The sequence below is a fragment of the Eriocheir sinensis genome, unplaced genomic scaffold (assembly GCF_024679095.1).
Source record: "Eriocheir sinensis breed Jianghai 21 unplaced genomic scaffold, ASM2467909v1 Scaffold282, whole genome shotgun sequence".
Lineage (NCBI taxonomy): Eukaryota > Metazoa > Arthropoda > Malacostraca > Decapoda > Varunidae > Eriocheir > Eriocheir sinensis.
Genome location: NW_026111590.1, coordinates 257501 through 281068, shown reverse-complemented (window position 1 = coordinate 281068; position 23568 = coordinate 257501). Strand labels below are relative to the sequence as shown.

The 23568-nt window shown below is 45.9% G+C and overlaps 1 protein-coding gene and 1 pseudogene across 1 annotated transcript in view; one reads left to right on the top strand and one right to left on the bottom strand.

The window, feature by feature from the left end:
• The first annotated feature begins 8313 nt into the window (after positions 1 to 8313).
• On the top strand, positions 8314 to 17357 carry LOC126991445 (metalloreductase STEAP4-like; annotated as a pseudogene).
• Positions 17358 to 17673: 316 nt separating this feature from the next.
• Positions 17674 to 23568, bottom strand: part of LOC126991446 (protein phosphatase 1 regulatory subunit 42-like) — a 7401-nt gene continuing 1506 nt past the window's right edge. Inside the window, exons 3-8 of the mRNA XM_050850207.1 lie at positions 22503 to 22630; positions 21795 to 21966; positions 21280 to 21357; positions 20506 to 20665; positions 18404 to 18482; positions 17674 to 18292 (exon numbers count right to left, since the gene is read on the bottom strand). Coding sequence (XP_050706164.1) covers positions 18151 to 18292; positions 18404 to 18482; positions 20506 to 20665; positions 21280 to 21357; positions 21795 to 21966; positions 22503 to 22630 — 759 coding nt within the window. The 3' untranslated portion in view covers positions 17674 to 18150. The remainder of the gene's footprint in view (positions 18293 to 18403; positions 18483 to 20505; positions 20666 to 21279; positions 21358 to 21794; positions 21967 to 22502; positions 22631 to 23568) is intronic.

The window sequence follows — 23568 nt, the reverse complement described above, 5'->3', positions numbered from 1 at the left end:
TAAAGAGCAAGAAAGGAAATATACAGAGAAATGTGAAAAAGAAAGACGAAGAGAAGGAGAACAGTTTGCCGAAGGAGAGGAGGAAGGTGACAAAGTGGAGATAAGAAGACAGCAAGAAGAAGGACAAAGAGGAAAATGAAGAAATATATCAGAAAAAAAAACAAGAAAGGAACAAGAAATGGATGAGAAAGATGAATAAGAGAAGTGAATAAAAAGGGAGGTAATGAAAGAATATGAAGGAAAAGACAGAAATGAAGAAATATGAGATAAAAAAAAAAGAAAGGAACAAGAAATGGAAGAGAAAGACGAAAAAGAGGAAGAGGATGAGAAGCGGAGATAATGAAGGGAAAGAGAAAAGGGAAAAAGGCGGAAAATGAAGAAATATCTGAGCAGGAAGACAAAAAAAAAAGAATAAAAAGGTGGACAAGAAAAACTAATAAGAGGAGATGGAAAGAAAAATGAGAAAAAAGGCGGAAAATGAAGAAAATATGTGAGTAGGAAGAAAAAAAAAGAATAATAAAAAGGTGGACAAGAAAATCTAATAAGAGGAGATAGATAAAAAGTGAAGAAAATGGAAGAGTAAGAAGAAGGGAAAGGCGAATAATAAAGAAATAAGGAAGTAGGAAGGACAAGAGGTGGACGAGAAAGACGAATGAGAAGAGGAAGAAGAACGATAATAATAATGATAATAATAGTAATACACAATAAAACAACACATACAGGAACGTAATACAACTAAGCACATTAACAGCATTTTCCAGCCCGTCCTTTGAGCTTATTATTATTATTATTATTATTATTATTATTATTATTATTATTATTATTTTATTATCATCATTATTTGTAGTAGTAGCAGTAGTATTGTAGTAAGTAGTAGTAGTAGTAGTAGTAGTAGTAGTAGTAGTAATATTGTTTTATGTGGTTGTGTACCATTGTAATCATCTTCATCATCATCATCACCACCACCACCATCACCACCACCACCACCACCATCACCACCACCACCATCACCACCACCACCACCACAATCACACTAACTCATTTATCTCTTTTTTATATCGTCCTTAGCTAAAAAAAAATATTATGCTTTTTGACTCATAATAACGTTAATTCTCTCTAATGTAATAATTTAATCCCGTAATTTATGTTGACGTAATAAGCCCTTTTTGTCATATCCCATTTGTCGTCTTTGTAATGCTAACTAATATTACGAAACACTAATTGCCGTGTTGCCGGGACCTCTTTGTCTACCCCACTCACCTGAACTCTTCTTGTCTCTACAGGTAAGCGATCATGACACCTGCAGCATCTTTAGTCCAGGTGAGAGAGAGAGAGAGAGAGAGAGAGAGAGAGAGAGAGAGAGAGAGAGAGAGAGTCATACAAAGTTCCCGCCACGTTCAGAATACAACGCTGGCTATTGAATGGTAACAGGGCGGGGGTGCTCGCTATTGTGGCTGATGATGACATTGTTGTAGGCGGCTCGTGACTACGCTCGTTTGGTTGTTGTTGTTGTTGCTGCTGCTGTTTGTTATGATGGGGGGGCGGGGGGGGGAGGAGGTGGAAGCAAAATTGTTTTAACTCAAATAAATAAGATAAACAGTATTCCTTTAGAAGTGACCTGCGAGAGAGAGAGAGAGAGAGAGAGAACTTGTGAATACTCTAACAAATAAAACAAAAATTGCAGTACCTAAGACAAATCACAAAATATCCAAGCACCTTTATATAGACACCTTTCATTATTTATTCTTTGGATGGTGAAGGATGCATTGAGAATACTGAACCTTGGAAGCTGATGAAGGACTTTGAAGAGGGTGATATTAATGTTGTAGCAGTGAAAAATAGGAGAGTAAGGCCCGTAGATTTTTCTCTCTGGCCAATTGCTCTCTTGGCCTTCATGATGAGTGTTTGGGGCTTTCATGTTGGGTCGATTCCAGCCGACCTGAGGCGTAGGCAAGTGTTTTATAGTGGCGCCATTCACACTTAGCTCATGATACCCCCCCGGAGCTCCAGTGGATGCTCTTTAAAACTAGAATTAGACTAGAATTTAAACTAGAATCCAGGTCGACAGGTAGTCATCACGATAGCATATGGGTACTCTAAGCCCACTCGGCGATAAGTGATCATTTTCAGCTGTAAGCCGTGGCCTGAACTTGACACCCAGTACCTCAAGAGCACCGCGCCCACACGCTGTTGCCAAAAATTAAATTGTATTGATACTCATTAAAGAAAAGCTAAGAAAAATGTATGAACAGTAAAGATTTGTACTAAAGAATTAAATAAAGTAAGTTTGCTTCGTATAACCTACTTGCATGTGTGTTGCGTGTCTTTTTCCCGTGTATTAGTGTTTCTGTATGTTTTATGCTCCTCTTTCTGTTCGGTCTACTCATTTGATTTCTTTTTTTTGTTAGGTTGACAGGTTCTGGACTTTGCGGGCAGACTCCAACCATTATTATGACCTCATGGTTCCCGACATTTATTGCCTTTCGCCAGCCCTCGCCGGTCCCTCAGCCCCCCTGCCACCCCCCTCACCCTCAGCCCCCCTGCCACCCCCCTCACCCTCCGCCCCCCTGCCACCCCCCTCACCCTCCGCACCCCTGCCACCCCCCTCACCCTCAGCCCCCCTGCCACCCTCTCACCCTCCGCAGCCTCGTCAGCCCCCCACACAGTACCTAGACGCAGGTGTCGCGGCCCCACGCTGGTTACCTTGATTGCTTGGCCTTCACCTGCCACCCACACCTTGACACCCTCCCCCCCTCTTCCCCCTCCCTCCACACGTCCAATTTCACCTTTTATCCACTTTTCCGCCACCCTTTTCTCTGCCTCTCTGACTCATTCTCTCTATCCATTTATTTTTTTTCCCGTTTTTCTACATTTGTCTTTTTCTTTCTGCCACTCTGCCTCCCTCCCTTCCTCCTTACCTCTCTCCCTCCCTCCATACTTCCAATTTCCACGTTTTTTTTATCATATTCTCCACATCTTTTTCTTACTACCTCTCTCTACCTCTCATTTTCCATCCATTTCCATTCTTACGATTTTTTTTATATGTCATTCTTTCCTTTCTGCCACCCTGCCTCCCTCCCTCCATACTTCCAATTTCCACTTTTTTTCATTTTCTCCACATCTTTTTCTTACTACCTCTCTCTACCTCTCATTTTCCACCCATTTCCATTCTTACTATTTTTTTTATATGCCATTCCCTCCTTTCTGTTACTCTCCCTCCCTCCCTCCTTCCCTCCCTCCCTCTGCTCCTCCAATTTCCACTTTTTTTCATTTTCTCTGCACCCTTTTTTCATTAACTCTGTACCTCACACCCTCCATCCGTTTATTTCTCCTTTTGCTATGTCTGTCTCACCCTTCTTCCCTCTCTCCTCCTGCACCCTTTCCGTTTCCATTTCTCATCATTTTCTGTGTTCCCTCGTCTCCCAATCTCTCTACCTCCACTTCCACCTCGCTGACTGTTTTTTTTTCCCGTATATTAACCCTCCCTTTAGGTATCCATATTCCCTTCAAACTTACCTCCATCTATTCTTCCCTCACCTTTTCCCTTCCTTCTGTCCTCCTCTCCCGCCCCCAACCCCCTCACCTTCTCTCTCTACATTTCTCTTCTTTCACCTTCCTTTTATTCTGCCTTCACTTTTTCCTCCTGTCTCGCTCCCTCATTCTCCCTTTATTTTTCTCTCCCTTAATCTTCCTTCCCTTTCAACCTCCATCATTCTTCACTCCGTCCTACTCCGCCTTCCCCTTCTCTATCTTTCTCTCCTTTCCCCTTCTCCCACGTTGATGTTTTCCTTCTCCTCCTCCTCTCCACTAAGTAATACTCCCCCCTGACCGTCCTCCCCCCTCCTCCCCCCCTCAAAATGACACGTTGGAGAATAAGCCTTGTCGGGTATTATTTGATATATGACTCCTCTGTGTGTGTCCAGGAGTATCTTTTTTTTTGTATGTGTGTGTGTGTGTGTGTGTGTGTCTGTGTGTGTGTGTGTGTGTGTGTGTGTGTGTGTGTGTGTGTGTGTGTGTGTGTGTGTGTGTATACAGGTCTATAGCAATATAGACAGCTCCCTTTATTACCTTTAGTCTTTACCTTCTTCTCTTATCTTCTCTCTCATCTACCTCTACCTCTGTTTTTTTCGGATACTCCTCGCCTGATGTTTTATTCTTTCTTTCCTGTGTGAAACGTATTTTATGCTCTTGGGAAGGAAAGGGAGTGTGGAGGGGGAGGGGAATACATGTTTCTCTCTTCCTTACCAAAAATATATATAGCCCACGCAGCAGTGTCTTTGGTGTGTGTGTGTGTGTGTGTGTGTGTGTGTGTGTGTGTATTTCCTGTTGTTAAGGTGTTATGTATCCTTTTTTACAAATATATCTCCTTATCTTATCATGGTACCTGTTACCCCTGAGTTTCATACCCTAGCTATTCATAGAGAGACGGATGAGCGGATGAGGCAACAGACAACGGCGTCACAATGCACTTATCACACAAACCGGATAACGGTCCTTTGTTCATGAACGTGTGTGTGTATGTGTGTGTGTGTGTGTGTGTGTGTGTGAGAGAGAGAGAGAGAGAGAGAGAGATTTTGTCCTCATTAGTTTCTCTTGTCATCCGTAATTATTATCTTCAGTAACTTCGATGAATCTCACAATGTTTTTATCCTTGAGTTAATGTTTCGGGCTTGTGTGTGGGGGTGGGGGTGGGGGGGGGTGGACGTGGGTATGGGTGAGTGGATGGGTGTGGAATTTTTTATTTATTTACATCTTCTCTTCCTTTTTTGCCTTTCAAGTAATTTATTATTTTTTTCCGCCACGCATTTTTCTTCTCGCCATTATTGTTTCCCCTCGTCGTTCCCATTTTCACTGTGCGTCCTGTATATTTCCCTTTCTCTTTTTTCGCCCAGAGCTGTATAGTTGTATCAGTAGGTGGGTCGCGAATGTGTTTACAAAGCCTCAATGATAAAATGCAAGTTATAGAGTACATGTATCAGTTGGTATAATATTATTTCCACCAAGAAGTTTTTTTTTTTTTTTTTTTTTTTTTACTGATATGTGTTTCGCAGTGATTGTGCGTCTACGAATGTTTAAATTTTTGCTCATTCACGAACATCAACCAGAGAACGGACGGCAGTGTTTTGGGGAGGAATAGCGAACCCAGCCCTTGAAGGCGCTCGTTTTCTGTCGACGCTCGAGGACCGAAAACCAGTCTGTTTTAGGAGTAACATGAACCTCACGATGAAGCAATCTATTTATCTATCTGCACACACACACACACACACACACACACACACACACACACACACACACACACACACACAGACAATTGTTTTCTTAGATGGAAAGATTTCTGAATTGAAAATAGGAGAAAAGGAACTGTACAGAGCCTGCTTCGAACCTTACAATCAATCATTCAATCATTCAAGCATTCAGTCAATAGATAGCTAGATGGATAGGTTAAGATTAGTTTTAGGTCCGTGCCTGTATCTCATTACCTACCTTATGAAACATCACTATCTCTTCATATATCTTTTCTACAAACCTTCAACAGTCATGGAAATGCTTTGAAAATCCAATTCAAGGACTAATTTTTTTACCTTTGAAAATAAGAGATAATGTTTACGAAAAAGCGTCGCCTCCTCTGGCGACGGGCGCGGCGACGCTGCAGCCGGTGTTGCGAAAAATACCTCCTCGCTGAAATAAGTCACATATACATGTGGGGGGGGTCCAGGGGGCTACGACCCCCCTGGTTAGAAGGGGGGGTCGAGGGGGACGCAGCCCCCCTGTTATTAGGTCGTAAAGTTCGGTTGGAGTAGTTTAAATATGCTCCCCAACCCTAAACCCTCTGCGAGCTATTTTGCGGCTGCGGCGAAGGCACCGTCGCCGCGGCCGCCGCCAGAGGTGACGCGCTTTCGTAAACATTATCCCCTATTTTCAAGAGTAAAAAAAAAGTACTTGAATTGGATTTTCAAAGCGTTTCCATGACTGTTGAAGGTTTGCAGAAAAGATATATGAAGAGACAGTGATGTTTCATAAAGTAGATTATGAGATACTGGCGCGGTACTAAAACGAATCTTTACCGATGGATAGATAGATACATGAATACAAAACTCCTGTTTGGTCGTTATTCAGTCACTCCTTCAGAACCAGTATTGTATAAATGCGACGTTACAAGTCAGACTCTTGAGGTGAACCTTTGCGTATGCGTCAAGGTGGCGTAAGTCAGCGGCCTGGTGGTGACTAATGAGTGAGTCAGCGGGGCACGCAGTATTCAAGGCTGGGCGGATATCATGCGGCGGCCCCGTGAACAAACATGCTCTTCTAACCACCATGACGGTCGTGCGCAATCACACTGTCGTGCCTCTCGTCATGCTGAGTAGTGGAGGAGGTGCAGAGGAGATAGGAGAGGCGCTAACCAAGCACTTCTGTTAGTTATCATCTTCGGCCGTGTCAGGACAGAGGCCTTTCCCGGCGTTTTCTACCTCCGTTTGATGTTACAGTACTAAATCTTGCACCGGTATATGCTTTAATTTCATTCTCTCTCTCTCTCTCTCTCTCTCTCTCTCTCTCTCTCTCTCTCTCTCTCTCTCTCTCTCTCTCTCTCTCTCTCTCTCTCTCTCTCTCTCTCTCTCTCTCTCTCTCTCTCTCTCTCTCTCTCTCTCTCTCTCTCTCTCTCTCACACACACACATAAAAAACATAAGAACGTAAGTTGTCTGCAAGAGGCCGGTTGGGCTATACAAGGCAGCTCCTGTACACTCAACCCCACCTACCTCACCACCATCCATGGCTTTATCTAACCTCTTCTTGAATGTATCTATGGTATTGGCACCCACAACATGGCTCCCAAGCCTGTTCCATTCATCTACCACTCTTTTGGTGAACCAATTCTTGCCTATGTCTTTGTTGAATCTGAATTTGTCTATATTAAAACCATTGCTACGTGTCCTACCTGGCTCTTTTACTATCAAAATCTTATTGGCATCCCCTTATGAAAGCCCTTCATCCATTTATAGACTTCGATCAAGTCTCCTCGCAACCTTCGTGTAGATTTAAATGCTTCAGCCTGTCTTCATGAGGCAAGCTTCTCACCCCCCGAATCATCTTTGTCATCCTCCTCTGTACAAATTCTAACATCTTGATATCCATTGATATCCCGCATCTTACATAATGACTGGGCAAGCAGGCGGCAAGATTACATCACCCAAGCACTTCACGACCCGCCCCACTCCCAATGCCAAGCATATCAACGTGTATTCACTATCGACAGGACAATTACAATGTTTTTTGCGATAGACGAGACTCAAGCACAAGCCTCAAGCACGGGCAAGGGCCTCTGATAAGCACCGACACCCTAGTGCTCGAAGAGCGCAGCGTCGCGTGAAGCGGAACTATCGTCGGGAAAACCACGCCTAGCCCGATAACGGCTGACTACTGTGTAGATGCCAGGCTGAGGATAATGATGAGGTGGATAGTTGGGTGCTAGGGCGGTCGACAGGTTGGGTAACGGTGGGCGAGAGGCACCGAGACACGGACTCTGCCCGGGCCAGGCTTGAGGACACGTGTAGCGCTCTTGTTTTTTGTTCTTATAAAAATAGTAATGATAATAATAATGATGATAATAATAATAATAATGATAATAATAATAATAATAATAATAATAATAATAATAATAATAATAATAATAATTGTAATACTGTTATTCCTCTTAAATTTTGTTATGATAATGATTATTATAATTATTTTTATTATATTAATTATCAGTATTGTTGCACACGTTTGTGTGTGTGTGTGTGTGTGTGTGTGTGTGTGTGTGTGTGTGTGTGTGTGTGTGTGTGCGTAACCATGTTCGACTTACGTTTGACTTTTCTCTGATTTTGACCTTGATGACTGATTGAACTTTGCCCCCAGTGATAAAGAAATACTTTTTATGCATATGGCTTTTAGTTTTGTACATCAGAAGGGCCGGCGGGAAGTGACAAAACCATCCGATGTCGGTGTGACGGCCGTGGAGACTCGTTGACATGACTCCTACACAAGGGTGAAGGTTGGGGAGGAGGGCGGGGAGAGGAGCGGGTCATTACACGGCGCGGGCACAGATAACCCGAGCGTGGGACACTTGTTTTGTTGCCGACATGACTGACAGCTTCTTATCAACAGCTAACCGGAGTCACGTAGGCCAGTTATTAATAGTGCCTCATCTGTATGCTTTCGGTAATAGACTGAATAAAACCGTAAAAATTCATGTATAGCGCACTGTCCACACTTAGTACGACATAATGTGATGGCGAAAAGAGAATGATCTGACTTTGTTTCTGAGTTTCCTTGAGGTGTGTGTGTGTGTGTGTGTGTGTGTGTGTGTGTGTGTGTGTGTGTGTGTGTGTGTGTGTGTGTGTGTGTGTGTGTGTGTGTGTGTGTCCTAGCAGTATTATCGCTTTACACCGTTACATAATACTTATTCATTCCGTGGGAGTACGAAGGATGACTCTGCCACACTGTCACGGTGATACAACACAATCACCTTCGCCGCTATCATGTGTCCCCGCCTACAGTCAACACTAGGGCTACTTCATTTCCTCGATACCCTGGAAAGTCGACCTAAACACCGCCTGCATTCAACGCTCGTCTGTTCGTGTCAAAGAGGTTCCGAAAAGTCACCTTCAACGGCCCTCCAAGCTCATTCCGAGGAAAAGTGGTGAACTGCTAATGTCACAGGTACCACACTCTTACGCGGCGTTGGCGAGTGTGCAGCGGGCGTGGTGACCTCAGCCGTCTTCACAAGAAGCTAAACGACTGAACTTGAGGCAAAATTTCTTAGTCCTTTACGTGAAATAGCAGGAATTTCCTTCGAGAGGAGAAGCAACTCTTACCTGCCTTCGAAGCGTCCTAGTAACGCCTGCGGGTTCAGTCTTGTCGTCCCCAGAAAGCACACCGCAATGCCTTCTGCAGCAGGTGAGCCAGTCGTCCACACTAACGCTACTATCTTGTGTTATGCCATACTGCAAACGTGTTACGATAAGACTTACGTTGTGCAATTTTATGTTATATATGCGAGTGGAATTTATGGTGTTGTGTCTTTCGGTTAAATTATCAAGTTTTCTTCTTCTTTCGTTATTTTTATGATGTGTCTGTATAAGTGCCTTGGTCATACCTTTTAATATTGTGAGTTGTCTGTTGCCTTCCTGTTATTTTTTACTAGTATGAAACGTCTGTATAATTAAGTTGATTTGCACTCCTTGTTTCCTATTGCTCAGCCACATTTGGCAAGGCTTTCATAGGAGTATGCGTATTTCAATGAGTAGTTTTATGACACCAGTGGTAGTTTGACAAATCTGTCCCATGAACGTGAAAAAAAAAATCATGAGAACCCGATTAATTTCGTTTTCGGCCTTCGGAAATAGATTATGTCAAAGGCGGCATCGTTTGGGAACACCAAACTGTTATTTTTTTATTTATTTGTTGTTGTTGTTGATTTCCTGCGGGTAAGGGAGTGGCGGCCAGCCCAGCAACGGGGTGTCCTTGGTCACGGCGCTGCCGCTCCACGACAACCCCGAAGGCAAGGTGGCGCGAGGCAACAATGGGTTCATCAACCATTCCGTGGCCCTCGACGTGGAGTCAGGTGAGGACGAGGCGGCCGTGTTTACCAGCAGCAATGGACACACCCACACGCCCTCCCTGCTGGCCAAGGCGTCCAGTGCTCTGCTGCAGGAGTCCACGTCCCTATCCTGGTTCTGTCCAAGTAAGTGTCACGCGACCACACCACATACTGCCACAGATTACTCATACTTTGCTTCCTTATTTCTTAAAAGAAGACACCAAAACCATTCACCTAGTTCAAATTGTAGATTAGATTACTTTTGTGTGCTGCTTGTATATCACACCTTTCATGAAAAATATAGCAGCTGACACATCCATTTTTTTTTATTTTTTATGGTAATGCCCATTGTTTAGTGAGAAGACAGTTCCGTTTGGGTTTTGATTATCATCCTTGAACAATATTCCCCCTCGAGCAGCCCGGGATGGCAAGAAATGCGTGGTGGTGCTGGGCAGCGGCGACTTCGGGCTGGCACTGGGGGCGAGGCTGGTGCAGGCCGACTACTGTGTGGTGGTGGGCAGCAGGAACCCAGACCGGTCCAGGTGTGTAGCGGAGAGGGGAAGTGTGAGAAAGAGAGAGGAAAAAATAAAAGCTGTTTGTTAATACTTTCATCTTATACCAGAAACTGCATTTTTTTTTTTTTTGGCGAGCATAATATTATTCTCTCGTTCTTTGATCACGTTACTCTCACACTTCCTCCTTCTCTTCCTCCTCCTCCTCCTCCTCCTCCTCCTCTTCCTCCCGCTCCTCCTCCTCATCCTCATCCTCATCCTCCACCTCCTCCTCTACTTCGGGTTCAGAAATAGCAATCATACATGCCAAGCCTTTGCAGGTCGGAATGACGTATCGAGATTTGGGGTTACTAATAAAGTTCTCGGTGGGAATACTAAATCACTAAAGCGGGCAGGATCATCAATGCAAAAGGAATTCTCGCAACCTGCTCTTCCATGCTTATATTTCTCTCTCACCCCCAAGGAAAAGAGCGTTGGAGGCGGGGGCGAGCATCATGCAGCAGGAGGAGGCGCTGCAGCAGAGCAACGTGGTGGTGATGGCCGTGCCACCCACCCTCGCTCCCCACGAACCACCTGGCCGGGAAGGTCGTGATTGACGTGAGCAACAGGTGAGAAGATGCAAAATTGACCTCTTTCGGCCATCTCTTTCGATTCTTTTGTGATCAGCGTGTAGCGGGTTGTTTTTTTTTATTTTTTAATTTTTTGTGCCCTTGAGCTGTCTCCTTTGTTGTAAAAAAAAAAGGCGCGCACACACACACACACACACACACACACACACACACACACACACACACACACACACACACACACACACACACACACACACACGGCTGACTAATCATCTCGCCCCTTCAGGAGTCCCAGCGCCTCCAAGTCCCTGGGCAGCATGAGCCAGGCGGAGCAACTTCAGGCCCTGCTGCCCTCCGCCCGCGTGGTGAAGGCGTTCAAAGTGATCTCCGCAAACGCCCTCTCCCGCGGGAACATGGGCAGCAAGGAGGTTAGAGAGAGAGAGAGAGAGAGAGAATAATTGTAAGCAAATGGTTAGAAAATCGGAGTAGAAAGGAAAATTTGTAAGAATAAAATGTACGGAACGGAATGAAAGAAAAGGAAAAAGAATGCAGAGAGAGAGAGAGAGAGAGAGAGAGAGAGAGAGAGAGAGAGAGAGAGAGAGAGAGAGAGAGAGAGCGCATACAACCAGGTCAGGCAGGCCCCGTGATTCAATTGGAGAACTCTGCAGGAAGTTTCGGACAAGAAGATGGAGTCTGGGAGAGGGAGAGACAGACAGGCAAATGGCAAATAGACAAGGAAACAAACAGACAGACACAGGCAAACAGACCAAAGTTATTCGGACAGATAATCAAATAGAGACGTATAGAAAAGTTGCATATAAAGTGATAAAGTCAGGGAAAGATAAAGTCAGCCATCCACTTTTTTTCCACTTTTTTTATTATTGTTTCCCTTGTTTGTGTGCCCTTGAGCTGTCTCCTTTGTTGTAAAAAAAAAAAAAATCTCATCATGTCATGTTCATCACCTCTCCAATCTCCACTCGACTCTCCTACACAAAAACCTTCCCGTTATCGTTTTTACTCCTGCCATTTTTTTCCTTCCCTTTTTTTAAGATTGCATGCGACCCTTATTCATTTAGGTTACATATTACATCACCTCATGCATCACTCCAGCACCACTCACTACGTTATCTTCGCTATTACACACCACACACACTATCGCCATCACCACAGACATCAACTTCACCATCATCATCGCCCCGCCTCGTTACTACCTTCCCTCATCATCTCGCCACATATCACACCACTATCTCTCTTCACCATTGTCCTTTATACCACTAACTCGCCTCCCTATAACGTACACACCTCCCACTACAACCACCTTAACCACTTCATTCCCCCTCATTACGTCATTTCTCATTAGTCTCACTCAAACACACCCTCACCTGGATCAGATTAACCTCTTTGTACCTCTCAGCTACATTGTATACCACATCACAACCTCCGCAGACCTCATGTCCTATACTCCATACATCAATACCGAGACCATATTAATCACTCAGCGTATACCTCATCACACCTTTCTCGTGACATAACATCACACATACAGCATCACAGAATCACAATATCACAATCTCCACTCGCTTTCACCATTCCTCCCCTCCTCTTTCTCTCCTCTTATCCCTCACCGAAGTCACAACATCACCCAAACACTCAATACAACATCACAGTCCCTATTCGTTTTTACCTTTCCGCCCCTCCTCTCCTCTTTATCTCCTCTTATCCCTCACCGAAGTCACAACATCACCCAAACACACAATATAACATCACAGTCCCTATTCGTTCTCACCCTTCCGCCCCTTCTCTATCTTTACTCTCATTCCCGCCCTTCGTCACCCCTTCTGCAGGTGCCTGTGTGTGGGGACGACGAGGTGGCGCGGAGCTTGGTGTGCGGGATGGCTCGGGACCTTCGCCTTATGCCCCTCGACTTCGGCCGCCTCAGCAACGCCCGGCAGATCGAGGAAATCCCGCTGCGTTTCTTCCCCGAGTGGACCGGCGCGTTCTGGACTTCGCTCGTAGTGTGGATTTTCTTCTTCATCATCCTCCTGTTCAGGTGAGTGGCGTAGACAGGGCATAGGATGGTAACGGAGAAGAGTTAGTGGGGTAGTGGCGGTGTATTTTTTTTTTTTTTATCGTGGTAATGGTGTTGTCTCCTCACCTTTTTCTTCCTTTTTTACTTTTTTACTTTTTCTATTTTTTTCCCATCATACTTTTCACTTTTTTTCCTTCTTCCTTTCCTCTCTTTTATCTTTTCTTTCTGTCTTCCTTCCTTCCTTACTTCCTTACTTACTTACTTATTTATGGCCCCATCTCTCCCTTTATCTCCCCTTTTTTTCCTCATTTCCTTCCCCTTATGCCTGTAACTCCCCTCAAGGGCGTCAGATCGTCCTACTCAGCCTCTTATATTTACTGATCTCCAACCCAATAGCTGTCTCCTGCACCCTAATAACGAGATGCATATACAGTTATCGTTACAATCCTTAATTCATGATGTCTTTTGCCAACTGTTAAGTGTCGAAAGGCGGTAAATACGAAGCTCGGAGGATAACGATCTGGCAGCCGTGACTCCCCTCCCTCTCTCGCCCCGTGTAGGTGGCAGCTCTGCGACCACCTGACGGACGGCAGCGAAGACTGGTCCGCTTTCGCCTCTATCACCACCAGGAACCTGTCCATCGCCTGTGCCGACACGTCCCTCACGCTGCTTGCCCTCTGCTATCTGCCGGGTAAGGAGGAGGAGGAGGAGGAGGAGGGTTTAAGGGAAAGCAGTAGAAATATCAGACGTAGGAGGAGGAAGAAAAGGATAGAGAAGAAAGAAAATGAGCAAGACAAGGAAGGTAAGGAGGAGGAGGAGGAGGAGGAGGAGGAGGAGGAGAGTTAAGGAAATGCAGTAGAAATGTCAGACGCAGGAGGAGGAAGAAAAGGATAGAGAAGAAAGAAAATGAGCAAGATAAGGAAGGTAAGGAGGAGGAGGAGGAGGAGGAGGAGGAGGAGAGTTAAGGGAAAGCCGTAGAAATATCAGACGCAGGAGGAGGAAGAAAAGGATAGAGAAGAAAGAAAATGAGCAAGATAAGGAAGGTAAGGAGGAGGAGGAGGAGGAGGAGGAGGAGGAGGAGGAGGAGGAGGAGGAGAGTTAAGGAAATGCAGTAGAAATGTCAGACGCAGGAGGAGGAAGAAAAGGATAGAGAAGAAAGAAAATGAGGAAGATAAGAAGAAATTAAGAAGAAAAATAACGAGAACAAGTAAAGGTAGAGAAGGAAAGAAGGAATATGAGGAGGAGGGAAAAAAGACACGGGTGGAAGGAAGAGGAGAAAATGGAAAAGGAGGAGGAGAAGGTGTATAGGGAAGAGAAGGGGCGAAGGAGAAGGAAGAGGAGAATAAAGGGAGATAAACTAGAAGGAGGAGGAGGAGGAGGAGGAGGAGGAGGAAGAAGAAAAAGAAGAAGAAGAAGAAGAAGAAGAAGAGCATACAGAGACAAGGGCAAGGAAGAGGAGGAGGAGGAAGAAGGAGAAGAAGAAGAAGAAGAAGAGCATAAAAAGACAAGGACAAGGAAGAGGAGGAGGAAAGGATAGATAGGGAAGAGAAGGGGGCGAAGGAGAAGAAAGAGAAGCATAAAGGGAGATGAACAAGGAGGAGGAAGAGGAGGGGGAACAGGAAGAAGAAGAGCATAAAGAGACAAGGACGAGGAGGAGAAGAGGATGGATAGGGAGGAGAATGGGACGAAGGAGAAGGAAGAGAAGCATAAAGGGAGATGGACAAGGAGGAGGAAGAGGAGGAGGAGGAGGAGGGGGAAGAAGAAGAACATAAAGCGACAAGGACAAAGAGGAGGAGGAGGAGGAGAGGAAGAGGAGGAGGAAGAGGAGGAGGAGGGGGAAGAAGAAGAACATAAAGCGACAAGGACAAGGAGGAGGAGGAGGAGGAGGAAAGGAAGAGGAGGAGGAGGAGATTATTAATTCTCTCCTCGCTTCTCCTCGGATCAGGGTGGCTCAGGCTTCTAACACTGAGGCTTCAACACTAAGGGGAGTTTCCTGAACCCTGTGGCGAGGCTTGTAATCCTCCGCCACAACCTTCTCTTGCGGTCTATTTTCGTTGCCTTTCAATCCTCATTTCATCTCTTATTATTTTCTTCTCATGCATTTTCTTCTTTCTCTTCATGCGTCTCTTTTTTTTGTTTTCCTTCAATTCGTCTCCATTCTTTTCTTTCCTTATTTCATCTTTTTGTTTTCTCTTCATTTCTCATTTCGTTTCTTTTTTCTTCTTTTCATTCCTCATTTTATCTTTTTTTTCTCTTCATTCTTCATTTCTTTTTTCTTTTCACTCCACATTTCATCTCTTTTTTTGTTGTTTTCATTCCTTATTTCATCAATTTTCGCTTTCTATGGATTTTTCTCTCTGTTTTTTTTTTCATTTCACATTTCATTCCTTCTCTCCTATTCTGTTTTTTTTCTGTCCTTTCCGATACTATCTTTTTTTTCTTGTTGCTAGCTTTTTTTTACTCTTCTCATATACCATTTTCTCTACCTTTTCCCAATTTTATTCCTCTCATCTTTTTCTCCCATCCTCTCCCTCATCCTCCCCGACCCTCCCTTCTCTTCTCACTCTTCCTCATCACCTCCCTTTCGCTTCTTTTCCTTAAGGTTATTGATATTCATTTTCTTCTCTTGGTTATTCTCTCCCCACTTCTCTTCATTCTTTTCACTTCCATCCTTCCCTCACATCCTTCTTACTTCTCACTTCTCCCACTTCACTGTTTACCTCTTCATCCTCCACTGACAGCTTCTACTCGCCTCCTTTCCCCTCCTCCTTACCTCGCCTCACCTGCCCCGCCCTTCCCTCCCGCAGGTGTGATCGCGGCCTACCTACAGTTGGGCCGCGGCACCAAGTACTCGGAATTCCCTCTCTGGCTGGACAGGTGGCTCAAGAGTAGGAAGCACCTGGGTCTGCTGATGCTGCTGAACGCGGTGCTGCACGTGAGTCAGGGGGGAGAGAGAGAGAGAGAGAGAGAGAGAGAGAGAGAGAGAGAGAGAGAGAGAGAGAGAGAGTTATATTTTTTTTTCCACAGATCAGGAAGCAAAACATTACGATAGAGGTTGCTTTCTCTTCTTATTTTTTTATAATATTTTTCTCAGACTTTTCAATGACCTAGCTCGTTGTTTTTTTCACATTTGCTTCTATAATTACGAACTTATAGAAGTATACAAACTTTTCACTTGTCTTTTCATTTATTTCTTTACCGACTTATTGATTTATTTTGTGTAATCATTTCCAGGTTCTTATCAAATTATGTGGCAGTCCTATGTCTTGGAGTTCGACCTGGCAACACAACGCCTTCATGGGCTGTGGTGAGTGTAGGAGAGAGAGAGAGAGAGAGAGAGAGAGAGAGAGAGAGAGAGGGGGGGGGGGATAGATAGAACGATAGATAGAGAGAAAAAAACATCTCATCACCCCGCCAGGCACCTTTACCTCTCATTCAACACCTTGGCCACCCCACACACACTTTTTTGTACGACTCCTCGTTTCATCCCTTCCCATAAGCACTCCTCCTCGTTCCTCCAAGCACCCACCCTCCGCCGCCTCCTTCCCCCATCAGGCTGCTTAGCGCTGCTCGCGGCCGGCATCCTGGGCGTCACGTCGCTGCCCTCCGTGGCCAACAACATGACGTGGCGGGAGTTCGCCTTCGTGCAGAGCAAGCTGGGCTGGCTCACGCTGCTTCTTGCCACGCTGCACCTGGTCTTCGCCGAGTGGGAGGACCTCTTCACCTCGGATTTCGTCTGCTACCTGCCCTCCAGCGGCCAGGTGCGTTGCTGCGGGCATTGCTGTGGTTGGCTATACGAATTAGTGGGTTCAGCGCCCTACGGAAGGAGCTGTCACAGAGAGGAATGGTGGGCTGACAGACTCTCTCGTGATAAATAGGGAACAAATAGCGTTGTATTGTAGTCTTTCATTTAACTAAAAAGCATTACAAGCATATGTATTAATCGTCTCAGTGCTACATTGAGGAGAATCACAAATAAGGTAACATTGCTGACGAGCGGTGCGTGGTGGAGAAGAAGCCCCTCCAGTTGTCACCTCGCGGCCCCTTAACCTCGTGTTCCTCCCACAGTTCGTGATGGTCATCCCGCTGCTGACCCTCGCCCTCAAGGTGCCGCTGCTGGTGCCCTGCGTCGACTCTCGCCTCGCCAGCATCCGCCAGGGGTACGAGAAGCCGGGCTGCTGCTGCTGCGTGTCGCAGGGCCATGCCGCCGCCCAATGACCCTCCCCGCGTCAGACACACGGACGTGGGCGCGTCCTTGGTCCATGATGGGAACAAGCTGGCAATGCGTAGCGTGCAAACATCGAATGTGCTGATGTTGGGAAGCTTTCCTTTTGTTGATTTTAATAATGTATTATATCATCGTCGATTTTCTCTGATTTTCGCAGCTCCCGTCCGCGTCCGCGATGCGTGGGCCAGATGCTCACCACCGGGACGCGGGGTGCTTGGCGCTATTTGGAGATGTCGAGGTGTCGAGGAATGCCCGGTGACTGTCGGCTTTCTTGACCTCGTAGGAGGCACATGTGTTCTGTCGGCCGCGTCCGCTTGGCCACAGCTCATCCCTGCTCCACACGGGCTTATTTAGGGCACTAAGCCGTCTTAGTTGCTTGCTATATAATGTGTGTCTGATCCGTCCTACGTGGCGACAGGCACACTACTCGTACCGCGAGGAACTGGGGCTTGTTCCTCCAGTAGGGCCGCGGCACCAGGCGAGCAGCTCCTCGGGGACAGGTCGTCGTCTTCGGCAAACCACACACTCTTTGGCGGACCACTGGACTCAGGGACCACTGGGGCTCCCCGCGTACCCCGTCCGGAGAGTTTGTGTCTGAGAGCTCGTCGACGGAGGAGTCATGATGCTCGAAGGGCACCACGACCGGCCACTCGCTGGTCTCAGGGTCCCGGGACCTTAGATGAGGCCCTCAGTCCCCGCCGCCGCTCAGCTCGCCTCAGGATGAGGTCAAACTCTAGCCGCCTCAGGGCCCCGAGAACGAAACGAGGTCCGGTAGCGGGGAGTCTGTGGGGGAGAAAAGAGTGTTGCGATATAAAAGGTTACATGACCACCGGGGACACCAAGAGGCAGAGGCTTTGAGTGATAGCGTGACATGATTAAAGTGTCATGAAAACATAACCCTGCGACCCAAGAGCTGCAGGAACAAAATATTCCATAATCAATATTTTACTCGATCAGGAAGTCAAAGGATCCAGACTTTGCAGAGTCATTCAGTTACAGGAATAAACTGCTGCTATGACATTACATTTCAAGACCTAAAAGGACGTCAATAGCAACTTAACAAGCGTAACACCGTACCTTTCAACGTGCGTGATTTTCCACACCGTGAGAGTGTAACTGAATAAGGTTCCAAATTTGGTACTCTCTAACATCAAATTTACCTAGAAAAGTCCATTATTATCGTAATTTATAATGTTTTTTTTTATTTAATTTCATTTTTCTTATTTGAATATCCTTACATTACTCTGCGGGGGAGCTTACCGTGGGGGTGATCGGCGGGGGTGACGGGGGTGAAGAGGAGGTGGTGCTCAGGCCTGGCGGGGTGCACGCTGGTGTTCGGGGGGGCCGCGGAGGGGGGCGGGTGAGTGATTGCCTCCCTGTGTGGAGGAATTCACTTGTTTATTAAAAAAGTTAAAGCTGTCGTGTAGTTTTGGTATCTTGATTACTTTTATTGTTACACACACACACACACACACACACACACACACCTGCGGGCGGCGCGGTACCTGTCCGCCTGTACGATGAACTCCCGGCACTGCGGCGTTACCTGCTTGTCGTCCAGTGTCTCTGAGGGCGGGAGAGGAGACACACCTTGGAACACGCACGACACTTACATCAATCAAGGGTCACCAGCAAGAGGGGGAAGAGGCACAGACGCACACTCCGTTGCATGCACGTCAGACAGAGGGAGCGTCGTTAACATTGAAGGTCTCTTGAGGGTCGCCAGCAGGAGGGGAGGAGACACAGACGCACCCTTCGTTACATGCACGTCGGTCAGAATTTGTGTTTCGCTTGCAATGAACAACAATGAACAACTCAACTCAAGGCACCTCTCCTCCCGAAATTGACCTCTCTTTTGGCTGCTCATTACTTTTGTCTTTGTGGGAACAGCGATTAGCGGGCTTTTTTTTTACACCGTTTTGTTGTTGCCCTTGAGCTGTTTCTTTAGCTGTAAAAAAAAAAAAAAAAAAAGGTCACAGAAACTTAGTGTGTACGTTCATGATAATTTGTTACGTGAATATCATAAGTGTGTGCAGTCATACCTTAACATCCGAGGGAGTTAGGTTGCAGAGACGCCAGCGGATGTTGAAAATCCGCTATCTTCTTCCCTACTCCCCTTATTAAACGCACTATTTTTTCATATACATTAAATAAAATTATGCTCATTATATGCGTCCGTCAAAGGGGTACTCAGCAAAAATGATATGTATGTAAACGAAATCAAAGTGTGTGTGTATGCATTTTTCTACATCCATGAAATAATTTTAGTTACACGGTGCAAAGATTTCCTATCACCGAAAGTAAGGTTTGTAATTCATGTGAGCTCGTCAGAAGGGAAGGGTCGCCTGCCGTCAAAGTCCGTCTGTGTGTGCAATAAATTGAAGTGTCTACATAAACTCACATGCTACCTGGAAATGGAAAGAGAGGGAGAAAAAAAATAAACATGTCGTGATTGAAAAGAGAAGGAGGAGGAGGAAGGGAAGGGGACAAGGTGATTTCAAAAGTGTAAGAGGGAGAAAAAAATAAACATGTCGTGATTGAAAGGAGGAGGAAGGGAAGGGGACAAGGTGAATTCAAAAGTGTAAGAGGGAGAAAAAAATAAACATGTCGTGATTGAAAGGAGGAGGAAGGGAAGGGGACAAGGTGAATTCAAAAGTGTAAGAGGGAGAAAAAAATTAACATGTGATTGAAAGGAGAAGGAGGAGGAGGAAGGGAAGGGGACAAGGTGATTTCAAAAGTGTAAGAGGGAGAAAAAAATTAACATGTGATTGAAAGGAGAAGGAGGAGGAGGAAGGGAAGGGGACAAGGCGATTCCAAAAGTGTAAGAGGGAGAAAAAAATGAACATGTCGTGATTGAAAAGAGAAGGAGGAGGAGGAAAGGAAGGGGACAAGGTGATTTCAAAAGTGTAAGAGGGAGAAAAAAATTAACATGTGATTGAAAGGAAGAGGAGGAGGAAGGGAAGGGGACAAGGTGATTCCGTGTGTGTAAAAGGATGGGCAAGGAAGGGAGGAAGGGAGGAAACATGTAAGTATACGCAAGTGCTACGAAGCGTCACGTGTACACTTAAGAAATATAGATAAAGGAAATATTAGTCACCGATACACTACACCCTCTTATATGACGGCTAACACTGGTATCCGTTCGTCAAAAGGAAAAGGGTTGCCTGAAAATATTAACAAAGAAAAAATGTAAAGTAAATCAACATATTCATATTTTTTTCTTCTATGGCTGTATGTAGGTCATGCACGTCGTTATAATAGAAAAAAAAGATATACAAAAGAAATATAGGTCAATAGAGATCACTTTGTATTCGTCTTTAGAGCTTACTCGTGTACGTATGAATGGTTTAACAGTCCGTGCTTATGTGTGTGTGTGTGTGTGTGTGTGTGTGTGTGTGTGTGTGTGTGTGTGTGTGTGTACTACCTTTCATTTCTACTGTTATTAATGACTGCGAGTGTTTATAGACTTCAGGTATTTGTATTTTATGGATCTTTTACTACACGTATTTCAAATTATATAAAAACTGTGGTCAATAAACTATCAATCTGTGTGTGTGTGTGTGTGTGTGTGTGTGTGTGTGTGTGTTACCCATCGTGTCAGCGGCGGCGAGAATGGCGGCGGGGCGGTAGCGGCGGTGGGCGGTGACGGGGTTGCCGCTGAGGGTGAGGAGTCTCAGGTGCGGCAGGCGGCCCAGCACGGTGCATAGGTGGGGCAAGGAGCACAGGTCGTTGTGGGCGGCCTGGAGCACCTGTGGGGAGGGGAGAGTGAGGGTGGGGGTGCTGTGACAGTTGTGGAAATAGCATAGTAGTAGTAGTTGTTGTTGTTGTAGTGGTGGTAGTGGTGGTGGTAGTAGTATCAGGCTGTCGAGGAGGAAATTGTTGTGGTGGTTGATGAAGAGATTGTCAAGGCTGAAAAGGAGGTTGAAGGGATGTTTGTTTGTTTTACAGCAAGGAGACAGCTCAAGGGCACAAAAAAGGAAACAATGATAAAAAAAACAAAAAAACCCGCTACTCGCTGCTCCTAAAACGAATCCAAAGAGGTGGCCGAAAGAGGGGTCAATTACGGGAGGAGAGGTGTTGTGAGGGAGGCGTGTGCTCCACCAATCTGTTCATTCCGATTTGTTGTTACAGGGTTGTGGGCAGCTCGTCTACTGCCTCTGTTTCATCACTCTCAATATAATTCCCTGTAAGCTCTTGTACACTTTTAGCACATAGGATTTTGTTTGGTGAAGTTTTCCATATGTTATTAGTCAGGTTGTGTGTGTGTGTGTGTGTGTGTGTGTGTGTGTGTGTGTGTGTGTGTGTACGCTCGAGTGTGCTTCTGTATAGATCTTTCAGTCGGTCAATTTGTCTGTCCGCTCACCTGTAGACGGCCCAGCAGACCCACGGCGCCTATCTCAGTCAGTCGGTTGCCACTCACGTCCAGGACTCTCAGTGTGTCCTGCAAGGGTTGAAAAACACGTTGAAAATATGGCAGAAGATAGATACAGAGGGAGGAGGAGGTGATATGATAGGGTACGAAAGAGTAAATGAGAGGAGAAAAGTTGGAAAGGGATGAAAAGTTGAACGGCTGGGAACGGGAAGTGGTGAAGGAGGAGTAAAGCTTAGCCAAAGAATAATGGTTAGGCCGACAAAAACTTAAGGGATAGGCTTGTTGACCCCTCTTCCATCAACCCCAAGTTATCTTTCCCCATCCATCAGCGCCATCCATCCTCTCCCTTTACTGTCCGTTTTCCCCCATCCATCCTTCACAACCATTATCACTCCCATCTATCACCCCCATTTATCACGCCCCCTCCTATTATTACTCCCACCCATCATCCCCACCCACCACCCCCACCCATCACCCTCTACATCCACACCCATTCCCCTCATTACCTGCACGGCGGCGAGGGCGTGGGGGTCAAGGATGAGCGCGTCTCCGGGGGGCAGGCGCTGGTCCTGGACGTGAAGCTCCGTTAGGCCGCGCGGCAGCCCCTCCACCACCCCGACGCGGTTCCCGGAGACCAGCAGGCGGCGCAGGCTACACATCTCCCGAAGACCCTCCAGCCTGCGTAGGGGTGTTGTTGTTATTGTTGTTGTTGTTGTTGTGGTGGTGGTGGTAGTAGTGGTGGTGAGTGTGTAGTTGCGGTTGGTGGTAGTTGTTATAAGCGAGGTTGTTATGAGCGTGTGAGAATGTTGTTTTTGCTGTTGCTGTTGGTGGCGGTGTTAGTAGTTTCTATGGGCGAGGTTGTTATAAGCTTGTGGGAAGTGTTTTTGTTGTTGTTGGTGGTGGTGGTGGTGGTGGTGATGGTGGTGGTGGATGTGGTGGTGATGGTGGTGGCAGTATTTATTATGAGCTTGGGGGGAGTGTTGTTGTTGGTGGTGTTGGTGGTGGTGGTGGTGATGGTGATGGTGGTGGCAATAGGTGTTATGAGCGAGGTTAGGTTATGGTAGTAATAGCCAGGAACAGACTTTAGGGAAAGGTTCCTCATTTAAAGGTCCTTCTCGCATAAAGTGCCGTGATAAACTGATTTACACACACACACACACACACACACACACACACACACACACACACACACACACACACACACACGCACGCACCTGGTGATCTCGTTGTCCTGGAGGTAGAGTTCCTGCAGGTGTCGCAGCGGCCTTAGGTTGGCGAGGCGCGTCAGGTGGTTGTGCTGCAGATAGGCCACGAGCGCCCCCCCACACGCCCCGACGTCCTCCTGCAGGGGTGAGGGAGGGGTTGAAGGGAGTTGGGATGTGCTAGAGATGGGGTGAGGGAGTAGAAAAGGGGTAGGAGATTGAAGGTCGGGAAAGGGTAGATGAAGATGGGTGAAGGGGGTAGATACAGACGGAGGAGGAGGTGATATGATAGGATAAGAAGGAATAAATAAGAGGGAAAAACTTGGAAAGGGATGAAAAGTTGAACGGCTGGGAACGGGAAGGGGTGAAGGAGGAGTAAGCTGGGGTGACTGACATGAATAGGAAGTGGAGAGGTGTTTGTGAGGAAGGAAGTGACGGGGTTGAAAAGAGGTGACATAGAGGAAGAGGCGTAGAAGAAGGGATGAAGAGCATAGACAAAGGTAGTGATGTGATGGGGCGAGGTGAAAATGAAAGATGTGGCGGATAGATTGTGTGATAGAGTGCGTGTTAGAAGATGCTGAAGAAGAGGTGAAAGGAGATAGGTAAGCGAAAAGAACTAATTAAAGTGTACTAACTAACGAATAGAAAATAACTAACTTAAGTGTACTAACTAACGAACAGAACTAACAAAAGTGAATAATAAGAGAAGGAAAAAAAATATAATGCTTTGAACAAGACCACGAGACAGACAGACAGACAGACAGGTAGACAGACAGTAACTTTAGTCATGAGTACAAGCAAAATCACTTCGGCACTCTACAAATTTACATCACTTACTTAATTTCCTATTTGTTAACGAAAAGTACTGACAAGCCTCACATGTACTTTCCTAAACCTTACCTTCACCCATAAAGCCATTCACCTTTTCCTTATTCAACTCATATTTTTTTCCTTTTTTTTACAGCAAAGGGGTCAGTTCAAGGGCATAAAAAAAGGAAACAATAATGAAAAAAAAAAAGCCCGCTACTCACTGCTCCAAAAAAGAGTTAGAGGAGTGGCCGAAAGATAGGTCAATTTC